General features: G+C 36.4%; 1 protein-coding gene across 6 annotated transcripts in view; it reads left to right on the forward strand.

Moving 5' to 3' along the window:
- Positions 1 to 13,596, forward strand: part of GPR153 (G protein-coupled receptor 153) — a 506,259-nt gene that overhangs the window by 444,039 nt on the left and 48,624 nt on the right. For all 6 annotated transcript variants that reach the window (XR_010086049.1, XR_010086047.1, XR_010086048.1 and 3 more), the window contains 2 exons: positions 7,725 to 8,236; positions 11,369 to 11,798. Coding sequence is in view for 3 of the 6 variants with exons in the window: in XM_063436452.1 (XP_063292522.1) it covers positions 7,881 to 8,236; positions 11,369 to 11,798 (786 nt within the window). In the remaining 3 variants the exon portion in view is untranslated. The remainder of the gene's footprint in view (positions 1 to 7,724; positions 8,237 to 11,368; positions 11,799 to 13,596) is intronic.

The raw sequence follows: 13,596 nt of genomic DNA on the forward strand, positions 1-13,596 counted from the left end.
TCTTTATTTTTGTTATTAAAATCAAAGATAATAGGGATATGGGGTAAATCGTTGGAGTTTTCTTTATATGTTAAAAGATATTTCCTTTCTTTCTCAGTTGTCATATTGATAACAGCGCCAAGGTTTTATTCTGAATAGTTTTTAAAATCTTGAAAATCAGAGCAGTTTCTTCTAAGTTTTAAAAATTGTGTTTTAGATGCACTATCAAGCCCTGGACCATAATGACAAATTGACTGGTCCATGACAGTGTTAGAGGAAACATTTTTTGTGTGTATATTACATCCTTTGACAAACAAATGTAAATCTAAAGAGTTTTTTTTTCTCTCTCTTTACTGTAGTCTGAAGTTACAATAATGCCCCTTTTGGGTTAGAAAATGTAAAAAGACTTTAAGAGATTCTTCTGATCCATTCCAAATACAAAATAAGTCATCAACATAGTATGAGACCCGGCTTGTCCGCCAGTCATGCCCCCCAAATGGCAGTGGACTCCAAATTGGCCATAAAGAGGTTGGCACAACTGAGGCAAACCCATCTCTGTGCCCCATTTTTGTAAACAAAAAGAGTCTAAAAACCAGAAAATAAATATTTTTTCAGATAATCTAAATTTCTTAAAAAATAAAGTAGAACTGTTGATCAGAAAACCTTTTTTCTATTTTTAAAATTGCCAGGTCCATCTAGGTTTAACCCTGCCTGCTGTAAACATAGCAGTTTCAGAGAAACTGCTATGTTTACATCTGGGGTTAATCCAGCCTCTAGTGGCTGTCTCAATGACAGCTGCTAGAGGCGCTTCCGCGCTTCTCACTGTGATTTTCACAGCGAGAAGACGCCAGCGTCCATAGGAAAGCATTGAGAAATGCTTTCCTTTGGACTGACTGAATGTGCACGCGACTCATGCGCATTTCGTCGAAGAGGGAGGAGAGTCCCCAGCGCCGAGGGAGCCCAGTGCTGGAAAAAGGTAAGCGTTTAACCCCTTCCTCCCCCTAGAGCCCAGCGGGAGGGGGGCCATGAGGGTGGGGTGGGACCTATTAACACTATAGTGCCAGGAAAACAAGTTTGTTTTCCTGGCACTATAGTGGTCCTTTAAGTAAGATTTTATGTTTTCAACTAAAGGCTGGAGGAGAATATCCAAATATTTTGATCAATTAGATAAAAGTGAATTTAAAATTATAAACATGGATTCCTAAAGTCACATTGTATTGCTAACTACTTAGATGTTCGGATTCCCCCCAAAATATGAACTTTTCTTTCTTCCCTCACTGCAGAAAAGGCAGTGTTTGTGGTGCTGAGGCTGCAAGTACAGTCTCTTTGCACCACAACTACTACATTAATCTTTAGTACTTCTGGCGCTTTAAATGTCCTTTTAATATTTCAGAAATAAAAATTCACACAGTTTGCTGCTTCCAGTTATTTATTGTATTTCAGTTAAGTTATTGTATGTTTTCTCATTGATATTGTTTTCTGCAATAAGAAGTATCAAGCAGTATGCTTCATGGATGCAATGGGGAACCAGGGTTGACTGTGAGGTCTTATTCATTACCTGGTTTCAGCAGATATTACTGCAGAAGATACAGATCTGATGAATTTGCTGCAAATAAAGTGCATTCAAACTATATATATATATATATTATAATGTGTATATATATAATGGATTAACTACATAAGATATTAAAAAGTGCATATCTCTAGCCTGGAGCATCACTTTACAGGGATTTAACAGTGCTCCCACTGAATACTCACTGATTTGGTAAATCCTGACTTTCATTCCATAGATATGTCATTGGATCCAGTAGTCATAAAACATTTATGTTGGCTAATAATTTTCAATATGGGATAAACATACGTCAATATTAACATTTAAATAGAGGAAGGAAAGTTATTAAATTGTACATATCAACAATGGTTCAGTAGAGACTTTTTTATTCTCTGATCTAATTAGAGAATTCCATTCCTGGTGCTGTGATATTTTCTACCCTTGAAAGTGAAACAGAGGAAGAAGTAAGGATTTCAATCTATTTTCGTCCTTCCCCAGGGATCCTCCTTACGAAAAAAGACTCATATCTGGCAACACAAACTGCTTGTCTCCAGGCATCAAATGTATATAATAGAAAATGACTGATGAACCATATAGATAATACAATTCACTTAATATGAGATTCCACTTAATTTTTTCACCTCTGCTGGCAAGAAATATTTGTCCCAATCTGCCCCACTGATAAATCACACTATTGCAAATAATTAAACTTGCCATTGTGGCATGTGGCTATGATCGATGGATTAGGTCACCTGTCTGGACAGGTGCAGTCACCGCACTCATGGCTCTTGTGACCACTATGGTTAGACTTGGAAATAACTATCACCTGTGACCCCCAAAACTAGGCTTGCACTAAATAAAAATAATCTAAAACTTAATTCCATATTATTTATTAGTTGAGGTAAGATTTTTCCTGGTAATTATAGAATAAGAACAAACAGCTCCTTACTAATAACTAGAACGAAAAAATAAATTAAATTAAAGTACATTAAAGCACTGCTTGTGATTTAGTCATCCTTGTTCCACTGCGAGGAATTTCACATGACAAATATGTAATTATTAGTATGTGTATGTGTAATGAAATACATATGGCCTAAACCACTGCCTGTTAGTTCACTCGGACATCAGCTGCAAGTGCTGGGTTCGTCTTGACATCAAGTGCAGGTAGTGGATACATTTTGAGATTATGTGGAGGTGTTGGGTCTATTTTGTCAGTACTTACGGGGTCATTTACCAAAATGAGAATTAAAAGTTAATTCAAAGTGAATTTCAAATTTAAGGTCAGAGGAGCCTACATAGCTGACTTGGAACAATGTTTCAATTTTGCTATTTTGCCTTTCAGAGGCTCTCCCATGGCTACTTTTGAAGGAGCAAGCCTGATATTGTACAAAACACACCCTTACATGGTGCAGAGCTTTTCGCCTAGTCACCCAGCAGCTTCGGGAGAACTCTATACCTTATAAATGGGGCCCTCACAGTTTGATGGCAGAACACGCCGGCAAGAACACACCTCACGTCACATCTCTCCGAGGTGCCTACTTTCCTCCAGTCATTGGGTCTTCCAGCGACAGCAGCACCAATGGATGCCCGTCCACCCTGGAATGCTTCAGAAATAAATCCCTTTGTGCCCAGAGGAAGAGAACCAAGGATATCTCACTATATCACTTTATAATGTTCTAACTACAGTACATAGTTTTGGGTTTCATAGTTTTATGTTTATAACTTGGCTCCGTAAGCGGACTGACAACTACACCGTCTAAGCAATATTCCCCCCCTCCCTACCTCGAACGTGCTAAGTTCCACCCCATTCATTTTAAGTTCCTCGCCACATGTTTGGCTATTTACCTAAAGTTCCTGACCTACTACCTAGATCATTGCCCAAGGCCCTGGGTAACTAAAGCCTATTATGTCCAAGTTCTCCCAAGCACCCGTGCATTAACCTACGTACAGCACACAACCCCATCATTTCTCAGTAGGGAACACAACGCAAATTACCCGCACCCTCCTAGGCGATTACTTGCACAATCTTTGATTAGACATGAGGGGGATTTGCTTGACTTCTTAACACAAAAAATGGGTGGAAGTAGTACCTGTGCTGTTATACATGCCAAACATAGTTTTTTTTTTTTGTATCTTATACTTCTTGTTCCTTTATGTGCAAGATGTAAATGGTTTATACGGATACCTGCAAAAATAAAGAATTCAGAAAATAAATTTTAATGTAAAGTCTACAGCCTTAAATTAATATATTTAGATTAACTTTACAAATTATTACGATTGCAATCTGTGAAACTTTTCAAATGCCTTATCTTTTCAAATTACTGTACACAAATAATTTAAAAGGTTTTTCTAGCACATTGTGACCATTTAGGAAGCTTACCCAATAATATTAAATTGAGGCTTCTTTTAAGGTTTTATTTTTAAAAGCCATGGCAATAGAAAGTACTTCTATGGAAAATACACCATTGTATAAAACATTGTAAAACATTTTTTTTCATGAAATGCAATATTTCCTTTTAAATTTATATTGAATATTTGGCAAAGCACATCATAATCCAGTTTAGGCAAGTGTAAGCCAGGTGACATTAAGGCTGGTGAGATATCTCAGTGGTTGAATGCATCATCAGTAGAATCTGTTCATCGCTTGGGTGGCAGGTTCAAATCCTGGCAGGGTTAGCTCAGTCCTTCATCCTTCTGAGGTTGATAAAATGAATACCATTAAATTGGGTAATAGTAACAACCCCTGCATGTTGGGCTAAGGTAACATCCCCAGGGTGTACATGAAAACCAGAGTAATCTGAATGTACCTTTTCTGGTTAAATACTTTGTTATTGTTATTATTTTATTGTAAATGAAGAGGAGAAATTTCATTTATATTAAATATTTGGCAAACCACACCTGGTTTAATTTCTCCTGTTCTCTGTATGTTTTCTCTGTGCTTACTGCCAATCTAAAAACAATGATTGATAGGAAGTTAAGATGAAGCCACTCAGCTGCAGAGTGAATAGATGTGGATTTATATATTTAATTTTATTCTTCACACTTCACAAACACATATTTTCATTAAACATAGGGATAAACATAATCTTATAAAATCTTGGCAGGTGACAATTTCCCTTTAATTATGATGAACTTTCGATGCAATTTCTATGCAAATTGATTGATCTCCTCTCCTGTGTCGATAGAAGATTGCACGTTACAATCTATAATAAACGCTAGTTACCATGGTGTTGGGTAAATTTACAGTATCAGTTGCTAACATACATGGTGTTATATACACGATTTTACCTGCAACAGGGTTAACAAAAAAATACTAATAAAAAGGATAAAATATAACAAAATACAAAAAAAAAAAAAAAAAAGGCAACATGTCCTTGCTTTATGTCATTTACTGTATATGACGGTCAATTTACTAGTACATAAATAAATATCTAAATCAATCAGACACCAGCACAGCATGTAATTAAACATTATGCTTAATGCAATTGTGAGCCTACGGATGGCAAATCCAATCATCCTTCTTGTTCTGGAGAGAAATAAATGCATTTTCTTGCCGCTTGCTGTTTTATTACGTTAACAGCTTCGTATTCAGCTTCATATTCTGGATACATCTGGGCCCATCCTGCAGGAAGATTATAACTGTATTGTTAATGCTCCCAATGTGCACTTTAATTAGCAGTTTATTTTTCTTTTTTCTAAACTCACTATTAATTATTGGCTTACTCATTCCAAATTCTATCTCTGTATTTCCTCTTGCAATGATGTTCAGCGATATTGTTTTTGTCTATACCAGTCACATAAATAATTTTAATGATGGCCCAAACTGTCCATTTATTACCCCAGGGAGTTAGTAATCATGATATAACTCAGCACAGTTGAATCCATAATCAAGATATAACTCAGCACAGGGGATTATTGGTTATCTGTTGCCCTTGGTGTTTAATTTTGTACCGTAGTTATTTGCAGAACAATTGGGATGGATTATCCATAAACTTGCAGAGGTTGATACAACCATATACAAAATAGCAGAGATGTAAAAATCTGGCTACGTTGGAAAATATTTTTACAATTCAGTTATCAGCTCACAATATGCCAGTTTTGGGGATTAAAACCATATGCCATTTCTTAGGCTGAATAAACTCCCCTAGCTAAGAGACATGCCCAACAATGCAAATTGACCGAGTTTATAATACGTTTATAAAAGTTTATTATATACGGTTCTTTTGTTTTTCTTCCTTTATTTTGGTTTGTGCATCTGTTTAAAATTGTTTGCTTGCTGTTTAAAAAAAATACTTGTAAAGTATTGTTAAGAACAATATGGTATTGGGGTTAGATTGTCCCCCTATTTGTATTCCCCCATGTTTGAATGGAATAAAGTGAGCTAAGGATGCCGTATAAGTGTTTAAAGGGTTGCTCCTATCACATTCACCTTGAAACACTGCACTTCCAAAGTTATTGGCACTTGTGTGCTGGGGCTAGTTCCTGACACCCATGACTTAAGCAGACCAGAATTCCGTTCCAGACAGCCCTATGTCAGTTTTGTCCATTGTCGTAAGCATGAGCTGCAAGCTTCCTCCTTCCCTCAATCCTTAATTGCAGCCTTCCCCCCTCCCACCCTATCCTATCCAATATTTTTTTGTTCCCGTCCTCCCTCCTCCATTTTTCACTCTCTTTCCACCACCTCTTGCCCACATATGCGCTGTGAGCCAATTAAATAGTCCAATCAAAGGCTTTTCTATGAGAAGCCTTTGATTGGACCTTGCTCGGCTCCTGTGACATCAGAAAGGCACATCCTGAACAGCGCCAGGAGCTTCCCTTGGTGCTGGATTAAGGTAAGTAAAACTTATTATTAAACATTTTTTTAGCATATGTTGGGGGACGGGGACATGAAGAATAATGCCTAATAGGGCATTATTCAATGAAACAAAACAGTGGTTGGAGGAACCCTTTAATAGTTTTGGCTGTTTTTAGAGCTGACAAACATTCACAAAGAAAATACAAGTTCTCTATTTCCTCTATACATATTTATCAGTTTGCAAAATGTATCACCAGTTGCAACCATGTAGAATGCAATGAGGAATGAAATAATTAGATAATTTATCAAACATGCCAGAGCTTACAGCGAGTCGTTATTACTTTTCTAAATGGAGCATACAGTGTTTTCCCATTATTAATTTGCAAACCATGAGCTTTCAAATATCATTAAATTCTTAATCTGTATGATAATGACAACAATATGCAAACGTTGTGTAATACATGTTAATAACAATTATTTTAATGTATTTTTATTGATTGCAAAAGAGAAGGATAACTTTCTAATTCAATCTTCATTTTTGTATCAATCTTCATAATATACAATGTTACTAGGGAAAAAAACATTAGAAACATTTTTTACCGTTCACATGTATGGTTTTTGTTATTTATTTAATTATTGATGCCTGCCCAATTAAATGTAAATACAATTTAAATACTTACTCAAGGACCACATTCACAAGGTTTATCTTACATAGATTCAAATCCTAAATAATGTCAAGGTTTGATCACACTATATATTCATTTCTTATCTGATACATAATAAATGTTAATTTGGAACTAAAATGCAAAGTCTAAGTATCATAACCACTGATGTTGTAGTAGTTATGGTGTTAGTAACTTGGGGTGCCATCCCTGGTTTTTAGGTCAAACTATTTTAAGTTACCCATGGCCCCACCCCTAGCTTGCTTTTTGCCGATGCATAAATTATACTTGCGCATTAACAGCATTAGATTCTGCCAAATTTGGACTTAATGGTAGGCAGTCAACAAGCTCAGCCAATCAATGCCATCCAAATATGGCGACATTGAGATCACTAATAATGAATTGCAACTTGCACAATAGAATGAACAGAGGCTTGGGCATGAGTGACTCATAGTATTGATCAAAATGCTTCAAAAGCTTTAACCCAGAATTTAGGGAAGGCATCCAAACCTGGAACCTTAATGTAATAATAGTTTTATTGTGGTATATGATTATGACACACACATTTTTTTGTAGTCAGGCTTGAGACTTGACAGATCAGGGCCTTCATCACTAAGTTGTTATGTACACCAAACTAGCTTTGTCACTGTTACATGTATAATTCCTTTACCACTTTTAATCTGTTTCAGAATATGCTTGAATTTTACAAGTTATATTTCTTATATTGCCTTTACAGGTCTGCAAAAGAACTCAAGCGATATGGATCTAGATTTATTTCCACAAACGTATTTTTGTTAGGCTCATTTTTGCCAGAAGATGCATTTAAATTTCCTTTTTACCTTCTCAACTAATCAACAACTTTCTTTTATTGATTGTGCCTACACTATCCACCATGAATGATGAGCAGAGATTGCACAATAACGCGGTAGCCTGGCTAATATGTGCAGGGATTTCACTGTTAGCAAACACATGGGGGATATTAAGTGTAAGTGCCAAACAAAAGAAATGGAAGCCTCTCGAATTTCTTATCTGCACCTTGGCTGGAACTCATATCCTTAATGTGGCAATCCCGGTCACCATATATTCTGTGGTCCAACTCAGAAAGCAGCACTCAAAGTATGAGTGGAATGAAGGACTATGCAAAGTGTTTGTATCAACATTTTATACCTTAAGTCTCGTTACCTGCTTTTCCGTCACCTCCTTGTCGTATCATCGAATGTGGATGGTTCGCTGGCCGGTAAATTACAGGTAGGACTGACGTTTCACATTTCCTTTTTTGAATTAAACATTCGGTCTGATGCACTAGCTTTGATTCTTTAAACGGCAATTTTAAAATTAAAATTAAAATGAAATATTGCCTAAAATGCAGTAAAATAAATTTTAGCTTTCAAAAAAAAATTTGATTTAAAGGGACACTGTAGTCACCAGAACAATTACAGCTTGATGCAGTGGTTCTGGTATCCCTAGCCTGTCCGTGCAGGCTTTGGTATGTAAACACTGCCTTTTTAGAGAAAAGGCAGTGTTTACATTGGTGCCTAGTAACACCTCTAGTAGAAGTCACTCAGATGGCCACTAGAGTTGCTTCCTATTTCAGTGCTGTACAGTGGGCAGCACTGGTATTCAGTGTCTCCACGCCCTGCATGGAGGCGCTGAACGTTCCCCATAGAGATGCATTGATTCAATGTATCTCTATGAGGTGATGCTGATTGGCACAGCGTGACGGCTTAATTCTTTCCTATGGGAAAGCATTGCATTGGCTGAGATCATCAAGTCTGATGAGCTCAGCCATGGCCACGGAGCCAGACGTGGCGAGATGGGCGCTGTGTGGGGAAAATTGTGAATTTAAATACCTTTTTACTGCGATCTAAATATTCCAGGGACATAAACCGTCAGTTTAACACTAAAGTGTCAGTAATACATGTTTGTGTTCCTAACGCTATAGTGTTCTTTTAAATCACTTTCTTCATTGTTTTATTCACTGTTTTGTTGGTGGGCTTTTCATTATCGCATCTATCTGTCTGTCTGTCTATCTGTCTGTCTGTCTGTTTGTCCAGATATAGATTTGTTTTTATATATTTAGAAATTGAAACCGTATTTGTTATCTATCAATATGTCCATCTATCTGTGTACATATCTGTCTGTCTCTCTGTATAACTATCTATCTGTAAATAATTCTGAATACATCAATATTTAGGAATTGCTAAAACTTTGTTTTAAAAGCCAAACCCTGCCATTTAATTTCATCTTTTCTGTCACTTTAAAGAAATAAATATCCATCAAGCCTGTTAATGTGGAAATTCTAGGTTATTTAGATATAAGTAGAACTGTACAGGCAGCACAAAATATACCATTTCTTTATTGATTGTTCCATGTTAGCACTAAAATCGAGCCATTAATGTTTTGTATGTTACTACAAAAAGCGTATTAATGGATATTGTAACTGTGCTATAAATAGTTGCCACCATAAATTCTAATTCAATACCGCGCTCTATGTTTATTTATGAGATGTAGTGACAGAAAAAGCTCGTATTGCTTCCCTGACCTTCAGTTCCAGAAAAAATATAATTTCTTCAAATCTGGACATTGTTTCTCCTTGAAATTACTGGATATTACAATTAGCAGTGCGTCGTAAAGTTTACAGTGTATGTTTATGATTTATATTGTTTGTCGTGACAAAAACAAGATTAGGCTTTATCTATAACTAGCACGGCTATTCCCTAACATGAAAATTCAAAATGAATTTCAAATCTAAGGCTGACTTAGACAATGATTCCTGTTTGGCTATTTTAACCTTAAATGTAAAATTTATTTTGAATTATTTCTTTAGTGAATAATCTTGTAACAAATATTTGTGTAAATGCTAACATATATTGACAAGTAATGTTTTTTCGGAATAGTGTGATTAAGAGGCATTTAATAGAAAAGGTAATATCTTCTCCCTTTTTATATTCTTAAATATGATAATAAAAGTCTCCAGTCCATTTTCCCAAATACACATATCTTTCTATCCAAATGAAAGGAATTCTCTAGTGTCAGTGAAAAAGAACCCTGTTTTCCTGGCACTGTAGAATCCTGGAGTGCCCCCATACCGATGTCCCTCGGTGCTGGGCCAGGCTCTGCCCACGCTCCTAATGCGCATGCACGGCAAATGCTTTCCTATGGGGATTCTGGAGATGCTGGAGGTCCTCATGCAGAGCGTGAGGACATCCAGTGTCGTTTAGACAACCAAAAGTCGTCTAAGAAGCCATAAGTCCCTCTAGTGGCTGTCTGGTAGACAGTCACTAGAGGAGGACTTTACCCTGCAAGGTAATTATTGCAGTTTAGAAAATGGGCTGAAGTGGTCTGGGTGCCTACAGTGTCCCTTTAAGAAATAAAATGTGAGTTTGCTTTAAAACAGCAGGTAGTGTATGGGCTAATTACTATCCCCCAGGGGACTCTGAAACTCGAATGACACATCAACTTTAAAAATTCTTAATTACATATTTGTTTTTTACTAAATGCTCTTTTTACATATATTACATATATTATTGCTAAAAGTCTTATTAACTAAATATTGAATTGCAATGTGTTGACTACCATCATGCAAAATGTAAGCCAAAATAACTGGAATTTAGAACAAAAAGAATGTATACTATTTATACAGACTAATTTCTCAAAACATGTATTGGAGTTTAAAGATCGATTACTGGAAGCATTATTACTGCGGAGCTCTGTTAGACAGTTGGACACACAAGCAATATAGAATTCCTAGAAAAAAAGATACCCTAGGTTAGAAAAGAGGGACAGAGGGAGTTGGGCATAAAAGAGGGACGGTTCCTTTTAAATAGGGGCGGTATGATATATTGGCTTAAATATTTCCCTAATTTACTGTTTATTAAACTAGTCACTAGAATCACTGGACTAACTTTCTCTGTATGATCGCCTACCTGCCAGGTAAAGTGAGAATTGTCAGGAATTCAAAATTAATTCAGAGTGAGTTTCAAATGTAATGCCAAATTAGCCAAACTGGAAGTATTCTCTAAATCTGCTTGACTTAGAGTTTGGATAGTTTGGCATTACATTTGAAATGTATTGACAAATCCTGCGTTAGTGAATAAACCTACTATTGTCTATCTGTATGTCGGTCCATTCATCCATTTGTCAACTATTTTTTTTTTATATATAAATATATGACTCAAACGTTTAGACTGGAGTGTTGGAGGAGGTGGGTATTATGAAAATACCCTATAATGCAATAGTATCTATGGAATTTCCAATTGGACTACAATGATATTGATCAATGTTCTACAGAGGCACTTTATGTCTATTTTTGTATTACCTCTCCTGACTGACAATACTAATAGAAATTGTGCAGTTTAATAAAATGTTTATTTTCCACAGGCTCAGCAACACTAAGAAGCAAGCAGTACATACAGTCATGGGAATATGGATGGTATCGTTCATTCTTTCTACCCTACCAGCCGTTGGTTGGCACGACACCACTGAAAGATTCTACTCTCGGGATTGCCGCTTCATTGTTACGGAAATTGGGCTTGGCTTTGGAGTGTGCTTCTTGCTTTTAATCAGCGGCAGTGTGGTGATGGGGGTGGTTTGCATCGGCATTACTCTGTTCCAGACATTTTCTATCCAAACTGGGCAAAACGTTGATAAACATAAATTCAATGTCCCTACTATTGTGGTTGAAGATGCTCACGGGAAAAGAAGATCGTCCATCGATGGGTCTGAACCTATTAAAACGTCCCTTCAAATAACCTATCTGATATCAGGAATCGTGTTTATATATGACTTTCTAATGGGCTTCCCTATATTGGTAAGTGCATCTTGTCTGCTAAATACTTTCAGTTTACAACAAATATGCTTAACTGCAAGAGGAATGTCCTGCTATGAAGTGATGTATTAGAGGTGCTGTTATAACGTATTGAAGAATGATGATACTTCTAATGTGGCTTTACTTTCAAATGTTTTTTAGAACATTATATGGCAAGTTCAGATTGCAATCTGTCCTTTTCTCACCCCTATTCTTTTTCCTCTGTCTCTCCTTTTCTAAAATTTAATTTGCTTATGTACTTCTCATTCTCTAAAGTTTATCTGTCTGTCTATAAGTTTATCTAGCTAGTAAGTATGTCTGTTTTCAGGTCTATCTTCACGTTTTTTAGATTTCTTTCTATCTGTCTCTCTTTCTCTCTCTCTATATATATCCCAGGTGTATACAGCTGCAGAATACCAGTTATACACATTTCTATATACCTCTGATTATAAACACATAAATGAATTCACCTGCTTATAAACAGAGATAACCAAAAATTCAATTCTATCACATTTATTCACTAAACTCGAATTCAAGTGAATCAAAAGTGAATCTCAAATTTAAGGCAAAGTAGCCAAACTCTGTTCCTGTCTGCCTAATGTCAATACTGTGCATAATTAACATCTGTTATCAGCGTGCACTGCACACTGACAACAGCCATTAAAACCTTCCACTTGCAGGCAGAGCTCGTTCTCCCCTCCCACCCTCCATACCACTTTGTGTTTTTGATTTTTAAACTCCCTCTTTCCTACTTCTTCTTGCCAACCCAGAGCACGCACATTGGTTCAATCAGAGGCTTCTTCATGAGAAGTCTGTGATTGGACAGCGACATCAGGAGGGGGCGCAGAAATGCGGTGCCGGGAGCTTTGCCCGGCTCTGGATTTGAAGTAATTAAAACCTTTTATTTTCAAGTTTTACCGTGAATTGAGAGGAAGCACAATGACCAATCGGGCAAACTACATTGGAAAGGTGTCCTGTCTCAAAAGGGTTAGAGTCATACTTTAATGATGTAGGAGAATTTCACCTCCAAATTAGTTTTTTTAGGGACCCAAGAAAATAAAAAACAAGGTATTTTATATTTTAAAGTACACTATCAGCTCCAGGAGTAATTTAATTGGCAATGTGTGCAGTGACCAAGTTTATAATGACTGAAAACCAACCAATTCATTTTGTGTGTCCAATCTAGCCCCAATTATAGAATACACTCTTGCCTTTAGCATAATACAATACGTCACACGTATTCAGGTAAGCTTCCAAGTAAAAAATCAACATCAGACAGAGGTTACCTTGCAGATAGCATAAAAGCTTTTCTGGCGTTCAACGCATGAATTCTCATCCAAGGATAAAGAACAATGTGCTTCCTTTAGCTGAAAACTGCATCATTTCCAGCATCAAACAAGTGTCTCAAATTCATGGAAAGCTATCAGCAACAAGCTGCCAATTTTGGTCTTGGGAATAAAGCCAGCCTAACGATTTAAAATATATATTCTGCAAGAGCAGTGTAGAGAACAATGTTTTTTTTACAATCAGATCAGTCCACAAAAGCACACATCAAAAATGATATAAGCCCAACTGAATTAGCTTTAAATTGAGCCATACATCAAGGGTTCTTGCCTAATGACTAATTTTCTATTTTTTTTTGTCTAGACAACCCTGTGTTCAAATATAGAATTGCAAGTTAATAATATTCCTGCAGCAGGTAGTTAGACCCTAAAATATGAAGAATTCAAAAACCCCTTTGTAGCCCCTTGCCAGTATATGTGGATAGTTCTGCAAATGAATTAAAGGGAATTTCAAAATA

This window comes from Pelobates fuscus, chromosome 11 (genome assembly GCF_036172605.1).
Source record: "Pelobates fuscus isolate aPelFus1 chromosome 11, aPelFus1.pri, whole genome shotgun sequence".
Taxonomy (NCBI): Eukaryota; Metazoa; Chordata; class Amphibia; order Anura; family Pelobatidae; genus Pelobates; species Pelobates fuscus.